Raw genomic sequence first — 26,127 nt, forward strand, 5'->3', positions numbered from 1 at the left:
TACGTTTGTCCCACACTTGGAAAAAACCAGAAGATTCGCTCTCTTCCAAGAATTTATTAATACCAAATGTTCAAAAAAGAAGCAAAAAGAAAAACGTCATCTCATTTAAAAATAATTTGTCTGGAGACACTGAAAGGGCAATATTGCTTCTTGGGGGATATTCTGTGTTTATGATGGGGGCTTAAATGGTTCCAGGATAAGCCATGGCTTAGAGCACCTAACCCAGGCATATTTGCTATGTGTTTTACAGGCCCTGGTCGGTGTTAGAATTCCCCCACTCCCACTGTAGTGCCAGAAGAGCATGTGGTTAAACTGTCTGGCCAAGAGGATGGATTTGACATCATGGTGTAGGAACTGTGCCATCCTCGAGATCTTAGTCCAGAGACTTATCTGTATTTATAACACACTGCTAATTACAGAGTAAGGCCATTGGTTAGGCACGGAAGACACTGAATGTACACATATCAACATGTGTAGGAGAGCAGCCCTCTAAAAAAAGCTTTAAAGCTTCAGTGTGTTTAAAAGTCTGGTGTTAATCAGCCCAACATCATGCCAGAAGTAGAATGTATTTTACAAAAGCAATTGGTCTTTTAGACAGTGTGAGCCTTTTGGGAAAGGGGACAAGTCAGGATGGGAGTTGCTTTTTAATAGTACATGTTTTTTGTTCTGTAGACCATTTATCTTGCCATTTCTGCATAAAATATGTCAACTAATTCACGAATACTTGTTTTTACTATGGCTGCCAAAATATCCTAAAATTTAAATGAATTTGGAATTCAGGTGTTATAAAAAGGATTGAAAGAAAGAGAAGGAGGGTTGGAGAGAAGGCAGCTGTTGTTTCAATTCTATTAATTTTAGAGGCAAGAAAAAGGCTTTTTTCCCCCATTCACAAATTGGAGCCAGTTTACTGACACTAGTGGCTTTTAAAAATCCCAAACCTATAAAGTCGGATTTCAGTCTCCAAGCCCTTAAAATAAAATTTCTTTTGTTCAGTCTATCAAGCCAAACTTTTGTATGTTAAATTGTATTCTTTGTCTTTGTCCTTGTTCATGGCTAACAGATTTAATGCTACCAGTATTTTTTCCAAATGAAGAATCAGTATACTTTGCTTAATATGTTAACAAATAAAAAGATTTTTTGAGGAGTTACAACAATAAATACGATTTTACTTTTGTTTCTCACATTTTCAGAAGGGTTTTACTCCCCTGCATGTAGCAGCCAAGTATGGAAGCCTGGATGTGGCAAAACTTCTCTTGCAACGCCGTGCTGCTGCAGATTCTGCAGGGAAGGTAAAGATTTTCTATACGTTATAATTATGTAACAGTGAAGGTGATAGATTAGGAGATCTGTAAAGACATTTTTCTCACTTCTCTGAAAGGAATGTGAGAGCAACTGATGAAACTATCCCAAATAGACACGGTGGCGATGTCTTCCATGACCGTCCATGTACATACACGCTGATTCAGAAAGCATTTTGAGCTGTGCCTCAAAGTCTTGTCACAACAGCCCCAGAACGTCTCTATATTAAGAAGAATCGCTGCAATGTTAATGTAGTATTTCTTACATAGCAGTTTAGACCTTTTTACATTGTGACCCTCAAGATCCCCTTTGCTGGTGGTATGCTCATTTTCAATTTTAGTTATGTTTTTAATATGAAAATTATTAGGGATTTGTTTATTTTCGTTCTTTTTTCTGTTGACTATATTAATTCATTAACATGAATTTAATCAATATCAGTTTTCAGGCATCCTGGTAGCTTCAGGGCAGCTAACCCTAATTTATTAATGCTGAAACTTAAACACACCCTTTACAGAATGGCCTTACCCCGCTCCATGTTGCTGCTCATTATGACAACCAGAAGGTGGCGCTGCTGTTACTGGAGAAGGGTGCTTCCCCTCATGCCACTGCCAAGGTGAGGACCACAGAAAAGGATTTACAGGCACAGGGTGTAACTATCGCCTGAAAACACATGAGAATTGTCTTTTAAACACATGGTATAGTATAACTGCGACTAGTCCTAGCGATAGTAGCTTTTGGTATTGACACCCTTTTTTTCCCGTTGTATTTCTGCCAGTTGCGTCTTGAAAATCTTTTTTAAGATTTTTTAAGAGTCAGCAAATATTAAGGGGATGTGCCTATAAACCAGTAGAGATGAATCTTATTGCTAACATTCTGTGTGTTATAAATGAAGTCTGAATTTTGAGAATTGAGAAATAAAGTCATTAACATGTTTTCTCTTCTCTCCTATAAACCAAATGCTATGATGAAAATGTCCTTTTATACTCTCATTCTTTCCGACTTCAAACTTCTATTTGTTTCTTTGTCTTTTTTTAAATGTTTTACCTGTGTTAACTGTAGCATGGATCCCTCTAAGTCCCTAGATTCAGAGGTGGTGGGAGGATGCCTTTTTGGTGTATACCTAGCACCAAATTCCAAAACAGCTCCAACTAAGACTTGTACTTACGGACAGGGCATTTCCCACCATTCTAGTTGGCCCCTTATTACACTGAAAATATATATGAATGTCGTATAATGCATAAAGTCCTCATTGCGTCTTTCGTTCATTAATTCAGCACACCTATTTTGAGAACACATCAGGGTTTATTTAAAAAATATTGATTGTAGTGGGAAAATATTTATGCTATATTAGACAACATAATAAAAAAACTGCCACCATTTATTTGCCAAACACTATGCCGAGCACTTTACAGGCAATATCTCATAATAACCCCATGAGACTGGTATTCTAATGATCTCCGTTTTGCAGATGAGAAGGTGAGATTTAAGTAGGTTAATTTTCCAAAGTCATATGAATAATAAGTGTTAGAGCTTGTACCTGTGTTTGACCTCAGGCAGACTGACTTTAGAGCCAGTGCTCTTAACCACTAGGTCCTTTGTGCCCCAAAGCAATAGAGGGAGATTTATTCCACTTCTGTTATACAAATATATACATATATACTCATATGCCTATTTAAATTTTATACATATTATAAATATAAAATAGGATATATACATAAAATATGTTCTGTATAATATATATTTTATATATAAATATATTATATATATCATAAATATATAACTTTGTACACATACATACATATACATCTACGTATATTTATATCTTTTTGATGCCAGTAAACAGTTTATAATAAAGTACTTGAACTGTCAAAAGAGGGTGCCAAATGTTCATAATTATCCACACTGTTCTTACTCCTCTTTTTTCTACAACCTCATCAATTCAGCACATATTTTATGTCTTTCTTCACACTAGATTATAAGCTACTAGAGGAGTGTTCATATCATATTCATTTGCATATCTATGAGGTATTTAATAACATATGTGAGTTCCCAATAAATTTGGATGAAAGAATGAAGATTGAGCAACTATGGAATAAAAATATACCTGCTCTATCTGCAATTTAATCTTTGAATGTATGTTACTGGATTAGCTCCCTCCTCCTGTGTGATGGTACCATGCATAGAGTCAATCAAATCCTTGTGATGTTTTGTATGGACTTTGACAACATGTAAATAATGTGTAAAGCCAGTTTTTATGATTAAGGAATCAAATTTATTGAATTTTATTATTGAAAGTTGAAACTTAACATGTATGAACAAAAACCAATAAAAGAATATACTCTTTTCATTGAAAAAAAAAAATATACCTGCTCACTTAACATGCCAGCATTTTTTTTTTTCATTAGCTGTCCAGGCTGACCATTCTCAACATAGATACAAAAGACTTCATTAGTACTGATGAGTACTTTCATTGAACTCTTACAATGTGCAAAGAAAAGATTATAGGTACTCAATGGGAGGTAAAATTGTAAAACGTGTGTTCTCTTTCCACAAGGGACTCTCAATCTACTTGCAAGAGAAGACCTAGATTATAAAATAATGTGTATAGTTTTCCTAAGGAGATAAACATAGCCTTGATTTCTAGCCTCTACTTTGTATGGTCCTTAATCTTAGGCATGCACGTACCGAGTTCAGAAAATGACATAAAGCATTTGTCTACTCCAGAGTCCACAGTAGGATGGGTATTCTGGGAATGCCTCTCTAGTGTCTTTCACTTATCTGCCCCAGCCTGTCAATGAACATGAGCCCTTCATCTTTGGGGCCACTCCTAGAGGGCTCCAGGTGGTAAGATCCCCACTGTAGTCTCCACTTTAGACTCTCTTTCTGCTCATTATAATGTCCCCTCTCCTTAATACACATGGTCCTTTGGCCACGAGGACTCTGCTTCTTTCCACCAGAGTCCAGAACCTTCTCTTAGTCTTTATTGGGAGTGCTGCAATTATTTGAGTCCAAAAATGTTTCCTCTTTGTGGAGTAAGAGGGCTTTTCAGATCTTGTAGGTTGAGTATCTACCAGGCAAACCTCCTCCATTGCCAGAATTGACACCTTCTTTGATGATCGCTTATGTTGTTTTGCTAAAATATCCCTTTACCTAACCTTAGTAGAGCCCATGCTGTAGGCAGTGGGGTAACTGAGACTAAAGAAACACATTGTAGCAAAAAGAAGTTGACTAAACTTATTTGGTCCACAAAAATCTGTGTGTCCTTTTTTTCAATAGAGTCTATGGACACAAATACAGTATTTTGAAGCATCTGGGACCTCTGATCAGACCCTGAAAAGGCTTCCAAGCTGAATTTCCTTCAGTTGCTTCAGGAGAAACATTGTTTGTCAAAAATGAAAGATACTTATTCTTGCTTGGAGAAATGGGGACAGAGTAGATAATGTACGGTTGTGTGAGGATCAAGATTTGATGATGGCTCTTAAAGACATTTAAATTCTCAAAACACTTTTTTATTTTTTGGTACACTTTGCAGTTAGCTTTAAGGAAATAGCATGACCTAAAAATACCTCTCAAGTTTGATTACAGGCTCAAACCTGTAATCCCAGCACTTTAGGGGGCCAAGGTGGGCAGATCGCTTGAGCTCATGAGTTTGAGACCAGCCTGGGCAACATGGTGAAACCCCATCTCTACCAAAAATACAAAAAAATTAGCCAGTCATGGTGGTGTGTGCCTGGAGTCCTCGGTACTTAGGATGCTGAGGTGGGAGGATCACTTGAGCCCAGGAGGTGGAGGTTGCAGTGACTGAGATGGCACCACTGCGCTCCAGTCTTGGTGATGGAGCCATACCTGGTCTCAACAAATAAATAAATAAAACATCTCATGGTAATCTCACAAGAAGCACTTGGTCATTATGCTCTCTTTCCCTTCAGCATGTCACTGAAGGGAAAAGCCACTGTTTTTAATTTCTATCACACATTTTGAATGGAAAATTCTACCAGATTTGATAAAGGAAATAAAACAATATATATTGCAGACTTACAGTTGTTCCACATTTTTTTCTTTTAACTAAACATGGGGTATAGAGTTTTGTTCTTGTAAGCAGAGTATGAGTTATCCTGTCCCTCTCCACAAACTCTCGCCCGAAATGAGTAGCCTCATATTTGTACTTTCAAAGCAGCAGGTTATAAAGAAGGGGAGATCTAGGATTTGAATGGACCACAAGATTAATATAAGCTAATTTTGTTGTTGAATATATTTTAAATTAGAATGCAACCCATTAAAGACAGGGATCATGTCATGTTCACCATTGTATTCCCACACCTAGCACACTGCTCGGCATATTCTAGGCACTCAGTAATATTTGTTGAACCAGTTTAAAGTACAATCCAAACAGAAGCATATTAGTTGGAGTATTATAGTAAGATAATAGAAATAATTCCATTTGATTCTTTATGTTATAACCATATGTGAAGTGTAGCCTTGGTTCCAGATAGCACACACAATTCAAGAGCAATATTGACAAACTAGAATCAGCTCAGAACAGGTCATCCTTATAGGGAGAGATCTAGAAATGGCACTTCCATCAGGAATGGTTGAAGGAATGGAGAAAATTAGCCTGGAAAACAGAAAACTAAAGGTGGATATGAAAATCATCCCCAGGTATTTAAAGGATGGTCATGTAGAAGAGGAACCTGGCTTATTCTATGTCGCTCTTCAGGAGAGAAGCAATATTATAAGGAGAGAATTTTTAGTTCTGGAGCTTTGATGTCTATATCTGTCTTACAGTAGAATGGGGTGCCTTGTGACTTTTATTGTAGAGATTCGGTTATTGTTGAATGGAAATGTGATGAGTAAGAGTTTGGATTAACTGTAAACTCACTTTTAACTCTTCTATTGATTAGAGATTTTTATTTCCTTTAGAGATACATATTAGAGCAATTGTTAATCTTACTCTATATGCATGTGTTTTATTTTTGTTCTTTTTAGAATGGCTATACTCCGTTACATATTGCTGCCAAGAAGAATCAAATGCAGATAGCTTCCACACTCCTGAACTATGGAGCAGAGACAAACATTGTGACAAAGCAAGGAGTAACTCCACTCCATCTGGCCTCGCAGGAGGGGCACACAGATATGGTTACCTTGCTTCTGGATAAGGGAGCCAATATCCACATGTCAACTAAGGTATTCTGTCCTTTCTTGCATCAATCAAGAGTGTTTTGGATGCATGTAAACAGGAACCAATCGCAGACAGTTTGGAACAAAAAGGAGCAATGTATTAAAAAGAAACAGGGATATCTTACAGACCCCAAGGACAGGAAGGGAGTCAAGCCTTATGAGAGATTAGAAAACCATAAGGAAGCAAGGGAGAGAGACTCTCTGTATGGCAACACTTTGGCTTCTTGACTTTTCTATGCAAGTCAGTTTCATTCATCTCTACATCCCCGCTTTCCTTACTTTTCTCTGTGTGTCTAAAGAGGCTACCCTGTAGCTCCCAAAGTTAACATCACTATAATTGCTCCAGTGTCTGCTGCTCCTCATTCTAAATTTCATATATATATAGAGAGAAAGAATGCTTCCATCTGGGGTTTAGCTTAAACAACTGCCTCTAAACTGGCAGGCCCATGTTCACCACCCAAGGCATTCTTTAGTCCTGCTGGGCATCTGAGGCACCTATGGATAGGAGAGAGGAAACTCAATAAAATACAGATTTTTTTTCAGTCAACGTAGGCCTAGCTTGAGAGGTTTGGTGGTGGTGGTGAGAAAATCATTTTTTTTAAATAAAGCACATCAGTCATTTTAGCCTTTCTCCAGGGACTGGCCTCTATAGACCTCCACATTAATTATAATACAATGGCAGTCAAAGATATAATGGAAAAATATTCAAATATAAAAATATATATTTTTACAAGTATATGTCTTTTGATACATCTATCCATCCATCTACATAAAGATCTATAGATCCATCTGTCTAACTTTCTATCTTACACTTACATATACGCTGCTATAGCCAGCTGCTAAGAAACACAGAATTGGAACCTGTATTTATTAAGTTGGTCTGTCATTTGATGTCTTGATGCTTTTTGTAATACATTATATGAGCTTAGTGAAAATTAAGTTTCTTAGCTCCTTCCATAAATATACAAATACTCTATATTTTCTACATTTCATTGTTAATTGGTACTTTTAAAGTATCAGTGATAAGTTGGTCTTAACGACATTTGTAAATAGGTTATGTAGCATGCATCCTTCAGGAAGAGCTATGAAACAGGCAGATTGCCTTGAATACTTCTGCAGTCCTAGTCTATTTGCTTGTCACTCAGAAGTGTTCCTGTACATCCCCTGCCCTTACGTACTTCTCTGGCCTTTATAAAAAGTCCCCACAAATCCTTTTTTAAAGCATGATGAGAGCAAATTATAGGGTTAGTCTTCCAAAGGATAGTTGCATTTTTATAAGAACGAACACGATAAAGCCTTATAGTGAAATTCCGTGTATCAGATGGACAATCATTACAGTCTAGGGCATGGACGTCCTTGTGACTGTTGACGTCATGTCATTCAGGTGGTCATTTACCCTGTTGGAGAAAATGTGATCATGAAGCATAGAATATTTTATTTAGTATTAGTGTATGAAGGGGGCATGTGTTTACTCTATTAATAACAAATAAATCTTCATTTGAAAATAAGCCAAAGAAATCCATAAACAATTCAGCAGTATTTTGAGTAGGATTAAAATTCCAGATAGTTCATGAAACTGATCTTACAGTGCTTCTGATGGTGGTATTTTTAATTTATAAAAATGACAAGTACATATCTGAAATCAGTTCACTATGTCCTCCTTTACGGTATTCTTCTAAATACATTACTTTCTTTGACAGCGTTTTATCCGTTAGCAAATATTTAAGGAGTATTTTTGAGTTGCACACTCAGCAATGAAGAAAAACATTCAATTTTGAATCACAAAGTAATTTTGTTATCTTTATAACAATGATTTCAGTATTACATGTGAGTGGTGTCCTAAACACATAGTATGTTTATCACTAGAGTAAAACTTTAGTAAGTTTACACAGATATATCTGAATAATAATACAATGTACAAAATTTACATAAAACATATAACCTTGCCTTTTGGTTAGAATTATAAGATAATGCAACTATAAAAATATCTCAGGTAAGCAGCAAAACCGATAAAAAAATTTCCCATTGCTTTTGAAGAAAACATATATTCTTTTCTTTTTAAGGCCAACTCAATAATTTCATAGTCTCCAAATGATTATTTCACATTAAGAACTATAATATAGAAGTGATATTATAATCATTGTCCAAACACCATCTATCATAAAATAAAACCAAAAAAGATCAGTCGTTGAGTCCACCAGTGTGTCTTAGGAAATAAATTACTTTTTTTGAAAAGAACTTCAACACTTTCTATTTTCTTGATTTATTAGAAAAGTTTTTTTTTTTCCAGAAACCTTTCAAACAGTGTTTTTCCTCTATTCTCACACTACCACACAACAATCATCAACACAGAAGACTTCTGTGACCAAATATGGAGAGGTTTTCCCCACATACCAAGCAGCACACACCAGCTGGGTGTCCTCCAATTCAGTTCTAACACTGTCTATCTGGAGAGAGTGTTAGATCCCTTCAGTTGAGGGCTCAATCCCCAAGACTGCCCTCTGCACAGACACCAATCACAAGTCTGGGCCTCTGAACTTCTGAACTACTGGCTTCAAGTTGGGGTTCCCAGGACACTCCCTTTGAGTTCCATTAATTCACTGGAGTGGCTCACAGAGCTCACAGAAACACTTACATTCACAGTGCTTACAGTTTCTTATAAAGGCTATTACAAAGGATGAAGATGAAGAGACACATAGGGCAAGGTATGAGGGAAGGCACACAGCTTCCATGCCCTTCTTGGGTGCACCACCCTCCACAAGGAAGCTCCAAGTGTTCAGCTATCCAGAAGCTCCAAGTGTTCAGCTATCCAGAAGCTCCCCGATCCCTGTCCTCTGGAATTTATGGAAGCTTCATGATGTCAGCATTCATTCCCCCAGGATATAGGATGGGACTGTCTCTCTCAGGAGGGTCTTATGATCCACAAATGCTAGGAGGGAAGATTAGAGCCTAGCCTTAGGGAAAGTGAAAGGAGGCCAGGGGAAGGTGGGAGATATTTTGTTTCCTGAGGCCTGGCCCTGAGGCCTAAAATGCACAACGCTATAACGAAAGACTATAATAACGGCTATGGGAGTTATGAGACAGCAACTGTGGACAAAAACCTATATTCACTGCAGTTTACATTCTTTGATTTGGATATGCAAGTTTACCACAATAAACTGCAGAGATTTTCATACTGGTTGTTAGTTTCTAATCTTGCATTGCAGAAAATCCATTCTGCAAATAGAGTAGAAAAAAGCACACATATTTAAAAAGTCATCAAAAATGTCTTTGAGATTTGATGATCACTTCATGTGATGATCACTTCAATAACATTTTTAAACAGACTATCTCTGTAAAGAGAAATACTCTGTTATTTTAGTAAGGAGAAAATTAAGAAAGAATCTTGTTTTATCCTAATATTCACATTTTTTATACATTAGGATTAAATAATATTTGTTTAGAAGTGAAGAAAATTTTAATAGAAAAGGATACACCTTCTATCTCACCCTGTGTTTTACGAAACTCAAAGTTGAGCTCACCCAGAGCTCTCAGGATTAAAAAGCTCCAGGCCCACAAGGAAAAAGCCTCCTCTCACGCTGTAGAATGGTTTTCTCTCTCTAGGTTTCACTTACATTTTTGAAATAAGGTCAGTGTCCTTTTTGATTTCCAGAAGTAGCACCATGGTTGGAGATCATGAATTTTGAAGAACATGGCTTAGCTTTCTCAGCCTAAGTGCTAATGCAGGAGAGTGGGCCTGAAAAGTTGTGGTCAACAGGGCTGGTCAATTTTAATCAGATGTGAACTGGGGAAGAGGTGCTGACTCAGAACCCAGGTAGCCACCTCAGTCTATAGCTGCAGGATGTCCAGGAAGAGCATAAATATACTAGGCATTTGAACAATAGTGAGGGGAGAGAAATATACAGTATAAATATACTGTAGGCTAGAATGTAAGCTCCATAAAGACAGAAACTTTTGTTCACTGCTGTATTCAAGTGCCTAGAATATGAACACTTCATGACATATGAAACATACTCAAGAAAACACCCGTAAACATGTAAGGCTACCAGAGTGTGACATTGGCTGAATAAGCCACTTTCCCCCATCTTTTCTCCATGCCTTTCTTTTTTTATTATTAATTCATAACTGTACCTTAATTGGATATTCAAATAATTACTTGATGTATATATACCAAACATGTTGCATAAAGCTGAGCAGTTGATGGTGCTGTATAAATAATGAGGTTACTTTAAGGTAATGTTTAGAGGAACCTCCTGAAAAGTATACTCTCTTTGGGTGCTGGAGAAAGTTTTTCTGAACTCATTTCCTGTAACTGTCCATTTTTTACACTGATGTGATATTTTGTTGATAAAATATAGATGATTATTATGCTTGTAAAATAGGTGTAATAGTTGGTTGATCAGCTATTTAAATAAATAAGTTGATACAGCAGGACATCCAGATGGATTTGAAATAAATGCCATTTGAAAGCTTATTGGCTGTGCTATTTTAAAGTCTCACATCATAATATAAGAACCCAATATAGAAAATAGAAAATGTAATTTGCCTGATGTGTTGATTGACTTAGAGGACATGTCTTAGATGAAACACCATTAATTTAGAGAGTTTGCCTTGAATATCAGAAGATATAGTTTCTGGGAAGAGGCTATGAGTTTTCCAGGATATTTTCAATATTTTCAATATTTTTTCATAATATTATAGATGATGCAATGTATTTTCTTCTTCAACTGTATCCCTTTGGTTCCATTCTTTCTGTAGAGTGGACTCACATCCTTACACCTTGCAGCCCAGGAAGATAAAGTGAATGTTGCTGATATTCTCACCAAGCATGGAGCTGATCAGGATGCTCATACAAAGGTAAAGCAAATCATTCTCAGTATTGTGACAGGTTCTGGCTGGGATGATTCCCAGTAGCCCCCATTCGGGTCACCCCATGTCCAGGGTCTTCCCTCCTCAAGAGTCCATTCTGAAATATAAACTAATCATAACCCTCTCCTATGCACAAATCTATGGTGGCTCCCTATTTTTTGCTGGAATCAAGTCCAATGGATAGCATGAGGTCAGGACCCTTTGCAGGAAGACTCCAATTTTGCAGCCTTAAGTCTACCCTCTCTCTTACTGCTTTAGCTAGTTCACATGACTTACTGCGTTCCTCCTGTATTTGCTCATCTCCATGCCCTTGGTCTGGAAATGGATTTTCCCTCTCTATGCCATAAAATTCTTACCCATTCTTTAAGCCTGCTGTAGCTACATGTTTGCTGCATCTCCTATCAGAGTCATTCTGCCTTTGCTGTTTTCAGATATTATTTGTGCCTCTCTCTTAGTTCTTTGCAGATTTTGTCACCCATATCTGATCTCTCTTACTGATGTGAAGTTTCTTGTGGTCAGGGGCACATATATAATCTGCTAAATAATATCTTTAGTCAAATTGAATCCTATAATAACTGATACTCTACCCAGTCCTTCTCCTCTGGGGTATTAACCACTAGAGTAGTAAAGTTTCTACTTTACCTATTTTTAACTTTTTATTATTATTTACAGCTTGGTTACACACCTTTAATTGTGGCCTGTCACTATGGAAATGTGAAAATGGTCAACTTTCTTCTGAAGCAGGGAGCAAATGTTAACGCAAAAACCAAGGTAAAGTACTTGTGGTCATTTTCGATTCCTATAAGCAAAAAGGTTCAGCCATCTGGATGCTTCACTAGTTTACCAAAGCTACAAGTGTATTTTTTTCTTCCTTTTTAGTTCTAAAGTGATTCTGACGAGGTGATGTAGTTTTGTAATTATTTGAGAATTTTCATTCTAATAACCTTTGACAGCCATGAAGGTTAGCTTCGAACTACTTCTATTATAAAGTTAAAGTAGCTGACATCGATTTAACAACTTACTGCAGGATACAATAGATGCCGGCTAGAACATCTTGATGTTCTGGCAGATTTCCTTTACATTGTTTCAGTGCCTTGGCCCCCCTCCCCTGACCCCTTCTCCTCTCATGAAGAAATACAGACAGGCAGCCTAGACTGCATGCCTTTCATTTTTAATGAACTCTGTCACATTCAGAACATCCCATGGACGTGCTCAGTGAGGCAATAATGTATAAGGCCTGGGCTGGAAGTTCTCAAGGATAATGCAGAGCTGACTTGATCCCAGCAGTTTCCCCAGTGGCATTTGAAAGGTCCTATTCAGCAAAGCAAGGTTGGAACGTAACACTTTACTTCAGTGCACTCAATTTGGTTCAAGGTGAATAGAAGTTCATATTGTAACTGTGGCTATTATGCATACTATAACTTGCAGCTCCAAGTTCTTTGATCCAAAGAAATATTTATTTGCACATTTATTTAAGTTCGTATATCAGAAATTTCTTTTTCTTTTTTTTTTTTTTTTTTTGAGACAGGGTCTTACTCTGTTGCCCAGGCTGGAAAGCAATGGCACGATCAGAGCTCACTGCAGTCTAGAACCTGGGCTCAAGTCATTCTCTTGCCTCAGGACTGGCTAGGACTATAGGTGCATGACACCATGCCCGGCTAATTTTTAAAAGTTTTTGTAGAGATGAGGTTTCGCTATGTTGCCTAGGCTGGTCTCGAACTCCTGGGCTCAAGCGAAATTCTTCCACCTTGGCCAACCAAAGTGCTGGGATTACAAGTGTGAGCCACCAAGCCTGGCCCAGAAATTTCTGACTGCAGCTATTTGAATGGGCTCAAGTAAATTAGTGTGAGCACATTCAGGACTTTTCAAAGCCATCATTCAAGATTCTATAAATTAAAAATATACAGAAGTTTTATAAGTCAGTCTTTATATTCTCTTAGAAGCAGAAACAAAATCATTTCTATACATAAGCATGTTTATAGCTAATGTAAAATAAACTTATTTTTAAACTATAAATAATACTATTAACATTTAAGATTTAAACTTACAATCTTACTCTAGCAAGAATAGCTTGCTGCCTAGTTTCTGACCAGTTCTTAAGTTCTCATGAAATTGAACTTTGAGACTTATTTAAAGCCTCTAATATGAATTCTCAGGCATTAGCTCCTAAAGCCTTTTCTGATGAGCCAGCTCCTATATAAGCACTCCAGGAAAGACATTTTTGTTGGAATCCAAGTATTCTCTTGAAATGAACAAATGCAACAGTACAGTGAGATGTTGGCAGGGCTTGAAAATGCTTATCATATTTTTAAATGTTTCATTGTTGAAATGGTTATAATATTTAGAAGGCAAACACTATATTGTCTAGAGAATATCAGCGGTCTCCCTGGAGTTTGACCTGCATTGAATGAGGATTTGATTGAAAGAAAAATCTCATTTTATCATTTCAGTTTTTTTTGTTTTTTTTTTTAAGTGAACTAAGTTGCTTGCAGTGTTACATTTGGAACCATATATCTTCAGGGAAATAGATACAAACCTCAAAGGACAGTCTTTTAATAAACTCTTCAGATTTTTTTTTCACGTGAAAATGACATCTTTGGGAAAGGGATTAGGTTTTCTTCCTCATATCTTATGTGTAGCTGTAGTTACTAAAAATGGATTCATTGCTTTAAAAATGTAAACATATATATTAACTTTACTCTGTAAACTCTCATGATGTGGTATAAAAGATTTGGCAAAATTAACTTGTTTTATAAGACTATTTGTTGCTTAAAATTAGAATGAAACCCTGTTATAGCAACTTGGGACGAACCAGACTTGGTTAATCATATATTTAATTTGTGAAGAGGGTTTAGAACAGCACATGAAAAAAATTTTATTTATTAAAGACACTGTGAAGATTATAGAGCTCTTCAATTAGAAAAACAAACAAACAAAATGAAAACAACACCACCAAAGTGATTGCTAAAATTTTGAAAGCTAGAAAATAAAACATATTCATGAACAACTTATCTGATCCTTCATCAGACTTGAAATCTTGGCCATTTCCATTTTTCAAATGACGAAACTGGGGCTTAGAGAGGATTAAGGGTCTGCAAATAATTGGTAGCACTGGGTCTACAGCTCCTAGCCAGATGGGCCTATGACAGTGGATTAAGAATCAACCAAATGTTTATGTAAACACTTTTGAATTGCTCCAGACTTCCCTGGCAAATATCCTCACTGGGGATTTCAGGTAAAGGTTAGGTTAAATCAGGGCTGGGGAACATTTTTGTGGCCACAATGTCCACTGATCTATTGAGGGCAAGAATGTTGCTTTGGCATTATTAATTTACATATATTTATAGATAATTTAGGTTTATTTATATATTATAGTGATATTTTATTAATTTACATGCTAAGTTATTTAGCACATAGTGTGTGATTAGTAAATGCTTGTTGAATGAATTAACTTGGCTGATACTGAAAAGATGAACTAAATTCAATGGATTTAATGGATGTAAACACAACGAAAAAGAAGAATTTTTACAAAAAGAAGTATTGCTTAGTGTATTCTCCTCAAATGTCCATGGATTATCTGATTTGACCACAGAGTCCCTGTAATAGCCAAAGGCTTCTTGGAGTCCCTGTAATTGATTTATATTTTCAGGTTTCCTGGGGTCATCCCATTGTAGGGATTTATAAGGAGATGTAAGACTTCCAACATGACAGAGCTGAGGATGTGCCACACTTAGAGACACTTAGGTAACCCTGATACATGTGGGCATGTTCCTATGGGCAGACAGAGTGCAGTGAATTTATAGAAGAAATCATGTAGCACCCACATCTATAGTAGACAGAACAAGCAAATATGTATGTTGCTCACAGGGCAGCAGTGACATTGGATGAAAGGGGTATGTACACTTAAAAGCTTAGAGTATGAAAGGGCCACTCAGAACTCAGAGCCCAGGACAATTGGGTCTGAAACATATAGATAAAATTTTATGAGAAGTGAAGCAGGTGGATTTTAATAAATAATAGCCATTGTCTGGTAGCCATTGGCTGTCATGGTCTTCTGCACAGGATCTGAACCTTGCCGGATTGTGGAGAAATTACTTAACTTTCTTATTTTCAGTTTCATCATGTCTGAAATGGGGAGAAAAGCTGTTCTTGGAAAGGAGTATAAGATGTAGATTTACTTTCAATGATTTAGAATCCCTAAAGCTAAGCCAAAGGTTAATTATTAGGAGAGTCATGATGAACAAGCAGTGGTTTATATGACCCTCTGCAACCTTCAGTTAAAAACAATTTTAACTCTTGTTTCCCAGGGAAGAAATCACAGTGATAATGCTGTTTTCTTATTTTAAATCTCTCTTCTCAGCTCAGATGTGAGCAGAAGTCGACTGCACCCACCCCCTTCACCTTCTTAAGGGAACCCTCCTTTTTAATGCTAACTGGTTAAAATGTAATAATAGTTATCATTTGGAGTCTGTTAATCTTGTTTCATCAGCTGGTCTCTTCTCTTTGCTTAGCAGACCATAAGGTATGAGGGAGTGTTTGCTGCTGAGAAATGGGTTGCTGATAATCTTGGGCTCCAAATAAAGCATCCTTGATGGTTTTGTTGTAAATAAGACTATTCAAAATGAAGGCTAACCTAATTTTCCTCTCCCTCTGGAAATCGGGTGCTGGGCCCGCCACCACTGTCCTCCACAGAACGGCTACACGCCTTTGCACCAGGCCGCGCAGCAGGGTCACACGCACATCATCAACGTCCTGCTCCAGCATGGGGCCAAGCCCAACGCCACTACCGCGGTAAGGCAGACGCCACTGCCCCTCACCACGCTTTCTTCTTTTTCCTCTCTTGCCCTGGTGGCTTCTTGTCTGAGCTGAGTGAGGTCAGATTCCTCCTCTTTAAATAAGCCCCCTGGACTCTGGAAAGCCCCAGATTTTTGGGCAGGCTTTCCAGAAGTCAGTGTGACTTCCCCAGAAGTGCTTGCCCTGGGAGGGAAAGCAGTCAGCCTGACTCTTTGGCTCTCTCTGGAGACGGGGGCCCTCCACTTGGGCTGCTGGAACGTGCTCTGCTTACAGCTGGCTCTCAGATGTGAGCACAAATTGACCCCCCCTCGCCTTCTTAAGGGAGCACAGTAAGGGAGCTGCTAGCTTAAACAAAGCTCATTGGGTTGTGGAGCCATTGAAATGTAAACTAAGCGGTGCAATTAAACGAACTGGGATCCCGAGTGGCCTGGGTTGGATGCAGCCTGAATTGCTTGCTTGTGTTATTTTGCTGCACAGTGAGCTTCTGCACAGCTGTAGCTAAATATGTTACCGTGTTCCCGATGGTAACATCTTACCTGCAGCAGATGGCCTGACTTCTGATGAGGGATAAGTGTACCTGGTACTTGCTAACAGGTTTTGGAGACGTCATGAGGCACTTTCTTAAGCGCAATATAGTATTTGTAGAAGATATTTGACAACCTTAGGGTTAAAGCGTCAAGTGCTTCTTATTAAAAAGAGCAAGCAGATGCAAGCTTGTTGTGTTACCATGGTGACCTGGCCTATAGTCTGAAGAAGTTACAAAGACAGATTTAGACGTAATGGTAAAAACTAGTGATTTTCCTAAGCTGTGCCTTGTTTTGGAAGGAAATGCTGGCTCATGCAGAGCAGCGGGTGAGCTCATTGGCTCACATCGCAGTCCTCTCTCTTATTTCTCACTCTCTCTCTTTCACTCTCTCTTCAGAATGGCAACACTGCCTTGGCGATTGCTAAGCGTCTGGGCTACATCTCCGTGGTCGACACCCTGAAGGTTGTGACTGAGGAGGTCACCACCACCACCACAGTGAGTATGAGTGACTGACTAGCTTCAGCCCTGTTATTCTTCGTTTTGAAACTAAATACATGTACAGTACTTTTTCACTCACAAGATGTTTGGAGCTTTTAGTTTTGAACTTCTTTTTGTTGAAAGTATTGTAGCACATACATAGGCGTATGCAGAAGTAAATGGATTCACACAAGGAATACAGGGCTTCAGCTTCCTTTACTCAGCATCTATCCCTATAAAAATATGTGAATATAGTTTTATAATATTTAATTCCTTTTTCTGTGATTGGCTTCTTATTTTCTGGCTCCTGTGCCCTTTTCCTTTAGTTGTGTGTGACACCTACCGCTGGCAAAGCGGTAACACACTCCACGGCAAACTTATCTTAGCCAGGAGGTCAGGCCAGCCCCTGGAAAGACCCTGCTCCTCCCAACACTGTGCTCATGACTGGATCAAATGGACTCCCAGTGAGAGCAATTCATCCTTACTTTGCATCTTATTTCTGATTATTATTTTTTGATTCAAAAAGAGAATTCCTTGTGCTTTCTAGGTAAATTGTGCCTGTGTTGTGAAAATGTATATTTTTAAATTTCTTATTTTCTCTGTTTTGAATACAACTGCTGACTCTTCATGACAAATCAGTGATTATCACTGGCCTTTGCTAGAGAAACTCTAGAAGAGTAAAGACCATGATAATATTGAGTCCTAATGCTCCTGTACCATTCAGTGGGAGCAAAGTTTAAAGGAGCCTCCTGAGAGGGGGCTCCTACCTGAAAGTGGAAGTGCTGTTATATTTGCATTTATTCATTCACTAACTTTCTACTTTAAGCATGGATTAAAGAATGGCTCTTTAATTTATCTTCGTGAAGTAGAAAAGTAGAAGAACAGTACGACATGAGAAGCTCTTCAAAGACAATAAAACCACAATGAACAAATAAAGAATTCTGAAGGAGGTTCTAGTAAATGCTCCAAACTAAAAATGCATATAGAGTTTGAAATGCTTGGTGTTTTTGACAGATGTGAGGAAAAAGAAAGGAATTTTGTTCTTCAGGCTGACAGTAAGTTCCTGTTGACATACATTGAAGTGATGGAATACAGTTGGTTTAACGTGCAGTTTTAAGCAGAGTGGCCTATGATTTATTAATGAGCTGCAAGACACAAACTGAATTTAGATGGGAAAGAATAGCACTGCTTGTTACTGAAGCAGAATCTTAAAACCTTCGGCCAGTTCACCACAATATTTTTAAAGATTTAAAGTATAGCTTTGATAAATTATATAGGAGAAAAACAGGTCTTGTCACTGCCTAGCACCATACTTGTAGGTCACTATATTTAATGGCTTTTTCTTATTTTATGATTTCTTATACCAGGAAAATCTTCATATTAAGGGCCTGCACATATATGCCACTTCATCTGATATCTTTAAAACAAGGTGTATATCACAATACGTGAAGCCTTTAGTGGCAAGATTGGCCAAGCACACCTGTTCTGCCATTAGAAGTCATGTTTTCTCTCAACTTTTTACCTTTTCCCTGCTCTGGGAATAATGTATGTTTATTTCACCAAGTTATCACTAGATGGCAAGCTTGTATCTCTTGCTATCTTGTACCTACTTTGCTTCCATTCATTTCATTAACTGATTTATTCCTTCATTATTTATTGGATATAAAATATGTGCTAAGTTCTGTGCTAAGTGCTGAAGACTTATCAGTGGTGAAAACATTACTCCTCCCCACCAGCAACTTCAGTGTCATGAGAGTAGAGAATGAGACTCAGGCTTGGTAAGAAAATAAATTCATATTTTACTCAACAAAACTATGGAACTTATATGTCTGGTTTCAAAGAGATCTCAGGTTTGTAGATATTACTCAGGTGAATGACTTCAAACAAAGATCTCTATTTAAAAAGAAGAGCAAATAAGCATTCTCTAGTTTGTCTCTAAATACTGTAATTGCTGTCTCTAAATAAGTTCTCAGTGTCCTTGTCAGAAATCAGATACAAGATCATCTCTCTACCACATCTATCTCTGGAAAAGATGGGATGAAAATTCCTTTTAGAACCCTCTGTGAGCTTTTTTTCTTTTCTGGTAACTATTATTCTCTACATTCTGTAGCTGAGCATTGCTCCATCAAAAGTCGCTATACTTAGAATTCAAGTTTCTAGGTGAAAAGCCAATAAAAATAGAAAACATAACAGCATTTCTGCTTTCAGTTAGGACACTAAGAAATCATTGTCCACATGAACTAAACAAGTATCTCTGTTATCTAAATGGATAGTTTTAATGGTTACATGTTTCGATGCTGGTCTCTCTTCACTGTCTGCTGCTCTTTGAACTGATTTCTCTTATAATTGTGAGCTTCATTGTTTTGTGAAATGGAATTTTGGGGTAAGGATTGGAAGAATAGACTTATTCTCATCTATTCTTGGAGTCTTACATAAACTTCCTCTCTTTGGAAAGAGATTTTCAATCATTCTTTTCCCACATAATATTTTTTCCACATAATGTATTGTTAATGATATTAAAAACAGTAATATTTAAGTGTAAAAATATGTAAGGCATTGAGGGAAGATCTAAGCTTCAGATTTAAGTTGTCGGGTTTTAAAGCCCATGTTCTTAACCTTTCTGATATAACTGACTTTGGTTTTGCTGAAAATAGCTTAATAGGAATTTTGTGAAGAAACTGTTTTCACCTAATTTTCAACAAAAAGAAAAACCACTTAAATAGTGCTCTTTATTGATTTTTGTGGGAGAGTGATATTCAATATCATTTTCTAAAATCTACAGTCACAAAAATAATTTGAAACTACTGATGACAGCACAATAGACAACTTAATAGTTAAGTAAAATTAATAAAAGTTAATGTTATTACCGCTTAAATGCAACAGTTGCATTACACCTGCACAACTGACATATTAATTTAACATGAATTGGATTTGTATGATGTGCCATATGAGCAACCATGTAGTCCTTTTGATCAAAGAAAGTTTCCTTTCCTATTCTTTCTTTTGAGTTCTTTACCCCAAAGTATGAATAAAGTCATTGTGTAGAGACTGGAATAAGGCAGTAGTTTGTAAAGGAAAAACCACTTCTGTAGAAACTTCTGAGACATTTTGGAATCGTAGTTTGTTTCCTTAACCTTTGCTTTTCTAACTTTACTTTGTGAGATACAGCAGGGAATATGAGACACTTTAGCATTCTCCTGGGATTACAATCACTATATGTTTGCCAGAAAGGATATCAGAATGGTAGAGACACATTTCTGGTGACAGAAGCCAACAAGCCCAATCCACTAATGCAGCTTGGAAGAACAGTGACATATGACTCATCCTTCCACTAATTGATCAACCATCATCAATTATTTCTATTATTTGTATAATCTTAAAGTGATTGTGTTTTATGTTGCATATAATTGGTATGCAGACCATAAATTACTGAATAAATTAGTAAAATAAAAATATTATATTATATTATTACTTGAACATTAGGGAATAGTTCAGTAAACTCAGAAAATGTGAATATTCTAAGTCCTAAATCTTACCTGATGCCATAAGTCAGTTAACATGAAAATCAGGGGAGGAGGGGATAGAGGAGTTGTCTAATGGGTACAAAAATACAGTCAGATAGAAGGAGTAAGATCTAGTGTTAGGCAGCACAACAGACTAACTATAGTTAACTAAAATGTATATTTCAACATAACTAGAGAAGTGGATTTGGAATGTCCCCAACTCAAAGAAATGATAAATGTTTGAGGTGATGGATATCCCAATTACCCTGATTTGATCATTATACTTATGTTTATATCAAAATATCACTTGTACCCCGTAAGTATGTACAACTGTGTATCCATAAAAATTTAAAAATTTTAAAAATAGGAGCCATAAAAATGGCAATACAATAAATACTTGTAAAGTCATTTGACACCTTTTGAGGTAGAGCCAAGATCTTTTCTTTAAATATAGGTCCATCGATTAGAAATTAAATTGCCATTCTTGCACAAACAATATCAATACCTATTATATTATGTATATATATGCTATAATATGTATATTTATATGATATATGTATGTTCTGTGTACTTTCCTTTTCTTTCTTTTTTTTTTTTTTTGAGACAGGATCTCACGCTGTTGCCCAGGCTGAAGTGTAGTGGTGCTATCATGGTTCACTGCAGCTCAGGTGATCCTCCCATCTTAGCTTCCAGAGCAACAGGGACTACTCGGGAGTAGTAGGTGGGCAGGTGCCACCACTCCTGGCTAATTTTTGTATTGTTTTGTAGAGACGGGGTTTTGCCACGTTGTCCAGGCTCGTCTCAAACGATCCACCTGCCTTGGCCTCCCAAAATGCTAGGATTACAGGCCTGAGCCCCTGCTGTGTATTTTCTTAAAAAGACATACTTAGTGCAGAATCTTTTTAAACTTTTGACATGTTTTTTCAACCTGTTATAATTGTCTCAATTACATCTAATTGGGTATTACTTTCAGTGACTCACCTTTGTTAGGACTTTAAAAAACATCTACCCTAGTTTTTCTAGAAAAAAAACAGTATTTACATAATATTTAATTTAGTTATTAAAGTTATATTAATATGTATGATTGGTATAAGTATGTTTAGAAACAAAAACAAGTTTAGCTTGAACTCCACTGATGGAAGCTATGGATGTGGGCATTAAAAGGTGGCATCATAACCAAGATCACTCAGTATGCTGTGGTGGCTTAGGGATTATGTGATATAAATGCAACTGGTGACCAGGAGGATTGGCTGAGTGAGGGTTGGCTAAGTGAAGATCAGTTAAACACACAGTTTCTTTTGTATAGAACAAATCAGATATTGACTACTATTTGTAAAGCAGAATGTTAAGAACTACTTTATTTTCTACATTTTTCATATCGTGATTAACAATATAAATTCATTATTAAATCTCTCTTCCATCTATTATATACCATTTCTTTTGCCATATTATCTGATTTAATTATATCCCATTAAACTTGTACTTAGTATCGTACTCATTTTAACTTTTAAAGTAGTTTCTAATCTTGACCATAGTATCTTGGATTCTGTAGCAGAAAGAGATGTCCATGATCATTTCACTATAGCCTTGTTCTCTATGTACGATTCAGAGGTAGTTGCATAAAACCATGTTTATGTTTAAATAATCAAGTTTTCAAAGGACATTTTGTTTAAAAGGAAAATATGTATTCATTTCTTGTTACATTATACATATGTAGGACTACTTATTTGCCATCCATTCAACAAATATTTACTGATGGCCTTCTAAAGGTCAAATACCTTCTCATGTATAAATGATATGGTATTTACCGCATTGCATATAGAGGCCATTTTTAATATCTATACAGAAAAATATCCATGACCAATATGATCACAGTGTATTACTTTTTCTGTTGCCACATATATTTGCTGATAATTCTGATAGCATTCAGTGACCAAACTGAAGTAAATTATTGTTTCCACTCTTACAAGTACAAAGAAAATATAGTCCCATTATCAGCACCTGAAAATAGAAACTGAGACTACCAGGCAATGAAACTTAATCATTTAAAAAGCATCTCCAGTAATTATTTTCAAACAGAGAATCATCTCCTTATTGAAATGTTTACTACAAAGGACAAATACTCTAAAACATTTCTGCAAAAATTAACTTTCTAATGCAGTCTAATATAGTAGACATCCTTTCACATTTTTAAATATTCCCAAAAAGTTGAATAAAGGTCAGCCGCGGTAGCTCACATCTGTAATAGCACTTTGGGAGGCCAAGGTAGGTGGATCACCTGACGTCAAGAGTTCAAGACCAGCCTGGCCAACATGGTGAAGCCCCATCTCTACTACAAATACAAAAATGAGCCAGGCGTGCTGGTGCACACCTGTAATCCCAGCTATTCGGGAGGCTGAGGCAGGAGAATGGCTTGAACCTGGGAGGCGGAGGTTGCAGTGAGCTGAGATCGTGCCATTGCACTCCAGCCTGGGCAACAAGAGTGAAACGACATCTCAAAAAAAAAAAAAAAAGTTGAATAAGATTTCATAGTAGGGTAGTCTCTGTGTTATATTTTAAATGCAAATCATTTTCCTGCAATTTATATACTTTCCCTAATACAGGAAAATGAATCTCAAATTGAGCTGTGCAATAAACCCACCTAAGGAACCTTTAAAAAATACCCTGGTCCCTATTATAGCTGGGCCCGATCCCTATGGATTTTGATTTAATTGGTCTATGACGGGACCCAAGCAACAATATTTTTAAAATGTTTCTAATGATTGTAATATGTAGCTATAGTTGAATACCACTAATACAGAATATGGGCTATAATTTATTGGTGTTAAATTTCTAAATTAAAATTTATAATATTAAAATAATAATCAAATTTTATATTATAATAGTCTTTGTGAGTTTGTTCATTCAACAAATATTTATCAACCACTACTATTCTCCAGATTTTTGGATGGATACTTTTGTTTTTCCTGCAGCATTTAGTTTGCTTTCAGTGAATAAGACTCTGAATAAAACTATTTAAATATCACTAGAAATATGCAGGCAAGCTGAATTTACAACCCTTGCCTCCAACTGTGCCTTCATGTGAGTAGCAGGAGACTTTCTTTACTTTCTCTGTTTCTTCCTGTCTTTTAACTAAAATTCCACCCAAAGACAATCCATTTCATCATGATATGGATTTTAAATTTATTTTTTGCATAATTTAGTATTAACAAGTTTTTGATATATATTTGAAAAGCTCCTGCTATGTTTCAGGTGCTGTGGAAACAATCTTCCTCTTAAATGACTCACGCTCTCATGTGGAGGCAGATAAGCAGAGAGGGCACACACAGTGCATAGTGTATGACACAGCACACACGATGCTCTAGGAGTACATAGCAGCAGATAAACACAGTTAAACAAAGACATTCACTGGGGAGGATCAGGGAATGTTTCTCCAAGAAAGTCACATCTAACCTGGGCCAAGAGAAGAGGGGAAAGAAGATTTCTGGTAAATGAGAGAATATGTGGAAAAACTCAGAGGCATGAGAGAACATGACCTGTCAAAATAAAGGCAGCTCAACACGATCGTAGCATGGAATGAGAGATGAGGCCTTGCTACCTCTCCCTCTTTACTGAATCACAGGGCTCTTCTGAGCCAGTTTAATCAGTTTTCTGAAGAAAACAAAGAGCCACCAAAAAGCTCATGCAGTATCACATTATGATCCCACAGATCTTATATATGTATATAGTCAGAGTTGCTCAGTGGAATTTGATTAACCAGTTGAATTTCTTTGTAAATATATTTGAAGTTATCTACTGCTTTTGGAAAGAAAATAATTGATGATAGGTTCATTATAGCCTTTCAAACAATTATCTAACATCTAGGTCAAAGCCTAAAAAACTAGACAACCTATTTTTTGTACTTTGGTGGCTTTAGTTGAAGATGTTACTCTTATGTCAAGGGATTCATTTTTTTTTAAAGTTTCTATGACAGTGTCAATTGATGCCCTTAATGTATTTTCACTACAGAAACTGAAGGTTTGAATTTGACACTCAATAGTCTTTAGGTGATGCTCAAAATAATGAGATTTGGATTTTTATGTTTTTGGGGTACAAATATCTTTTATTTATTTATTTTAGTTGGCAAATAAAAATTGTACATATTTATGGTATACAACATGATGTTTTGATACACACACACACACACACACACACATTGTGGAATGGCTAAATCAAGCTTATTAACATATCTATTACCTCCACATACATATCCTTTTTTTTTTGTGATGAGCGCACTTAAAATCTACTCTCAGCAATTTTCAAGTATATACTACATTGTTTACAATAAATCTCTTGAATTTATTTCTCCTGTCTAACTAAAATTTTGTATCTTTTAACCAGCATCTCCCGAATGCTCCTCCCCCTTCCTTCTCCAACACCTGGTCACCACCAGGTGTCTATTCTGTGCTTCTGTGAGTTTTTTAGATTCCACATATAAGTGAGATTATGCAGTATTTGTCTCTATGTCTGGCTTATTTCTGTTATTCTGAAAAATCACTGGTATATCTTGTGTCTAAAATAGTGCCAAGCATGCAGTAGACATTCAGAATTTTCCTTGAGTGCAAGAATGATTATAAAAAGTCCAGAGGCTCTTCACTTTTAAGATGCATTTAATACTGAGTTACAATAATCATAATAAATTATGGTAGCTAATATTTATGGAGTGCCAACATATGCCAAGCACTGTTTTTAGAGCTCTTGCATATATTACATCATTTAATCTTCATAACCATTTTATGAAGTACTTTTCTATCCTTTACTTATGGTTGAGGAAATTGAGGCACAGATAGGTTAGGGGACTTGCTAAGGCCTTATAGGTAATAAGTGATGAAGTTAGAATTTTAACCCAGGCAGCTAGACTCAGATCCTTGTCTCTTAACCTTACACTGTACATGAGGAATGAAAGGCAGTGGATTGACAACCTTGGAGAGCTATTGCATAAGGCAAATAAGCAACAAACCAGAACTGTTGCCCAGTGAAATATTAAAGAGATGATTTGATCCTCTGATCCCAAAAGAGATGTGTCATATTTTCTGCCCAAATAGTTTATATCTTTCACATTATTTACAGCTTCTTTTCTAATGGCTTTGCTTTTAATACATTGCATATGTTCATTGTTTCTTTTTTAAAGCTTTTCTGGAAACGTCGCTTAGTTCATTTTAGGGAAGCTTTGAAAACATCAATCTGCTTTCTCAATACAACTAATTATTATTAATAATACCATTGCTAAAGAATTTATTTTTCAAATGAGAACTCAAAATAATGAACTGTCTCTTGTACAACTTCTCTGGCATAAATGATCATTTATCTTCAAAAAGAACAAATGAGTTTTCATGAAAGCAAATTTCCAAAATATACACGCGGGAAAGATCCCGTAGTCATGGCTCGATGGCTTGCTGCTGCTGTTGAGTGTGGCCTCCTATGTGATGCTTTTCATCTTTT

The 26,127-nt window shown here is 36.6% G+C and overlaps 1 protein-coding gene across 50 annotated transcripts in view; it reads left to right on the forward strand.

Annotated features, from left to right (window-relative positions):
- The window catches only part of ANK2 (ankyrin 2), a 678,765-nt gene that overhangs the window by 572,332 nt on the left and 80,306 nt on the right, over positions 1 to 26,127 (forward strand). For 44 of the 50 annotated variants that reach the window (XM_055385211.2, XM_063705469.1, XM_063705471.1 and 41 more), the window contains 7 exons: positions 1,191 to 1,289; positions 1,814 to 1,912; positions 6,286 to 6,483; positions 11,236 to 11,334; positions 12,019 to 12,117; positions 16,039 to 16,137; positions 17,063 to 17,161. In XM_055385211.2, coding sequence (XP_055241186.2) covers positions 1,191 to 1,289; positions 1,814 to 1,912; positions 6,286 to 6,483; positions 11,236 to 11,334; positions 12,019 to 12,117; positions 16,039 to 16,137; positions 17,063 to 17,161 — 792 coding nt within the window. The remainder of the gene's footprint in view (positions 1 to 1,190; positions 1,290 to 1,813; positions 1,913 to 6,285; positions 6,484 to 11,235; positions 11,335 to 12,018; positions 12,118 to 16,038; positions 16,138 to 17,062; positions 17,162 to 26,127) is intronic. The other 6 variants (XM_063705472.1, XM_063705479.1, XM_063705489.1 and 3 more) reach the window with 1 other exon arrangement.

Source organism: Gorilla gorilla, chromosome 3 (genome assembly GCF_029281585.2).
Source record: "Gorilla gorilla gorilla isolate KB3781 chromosome 3, NHGRI_mGorGor1-v2.1_pri, whole genome shotgun sequence".
NCBI classification, from domain to species: domain Eukaryota; kingdom Metazoa; phylum Chordata; class Mammalia; order Primates; family Hominidae; genus Gorilla; species Gorilla gorilla.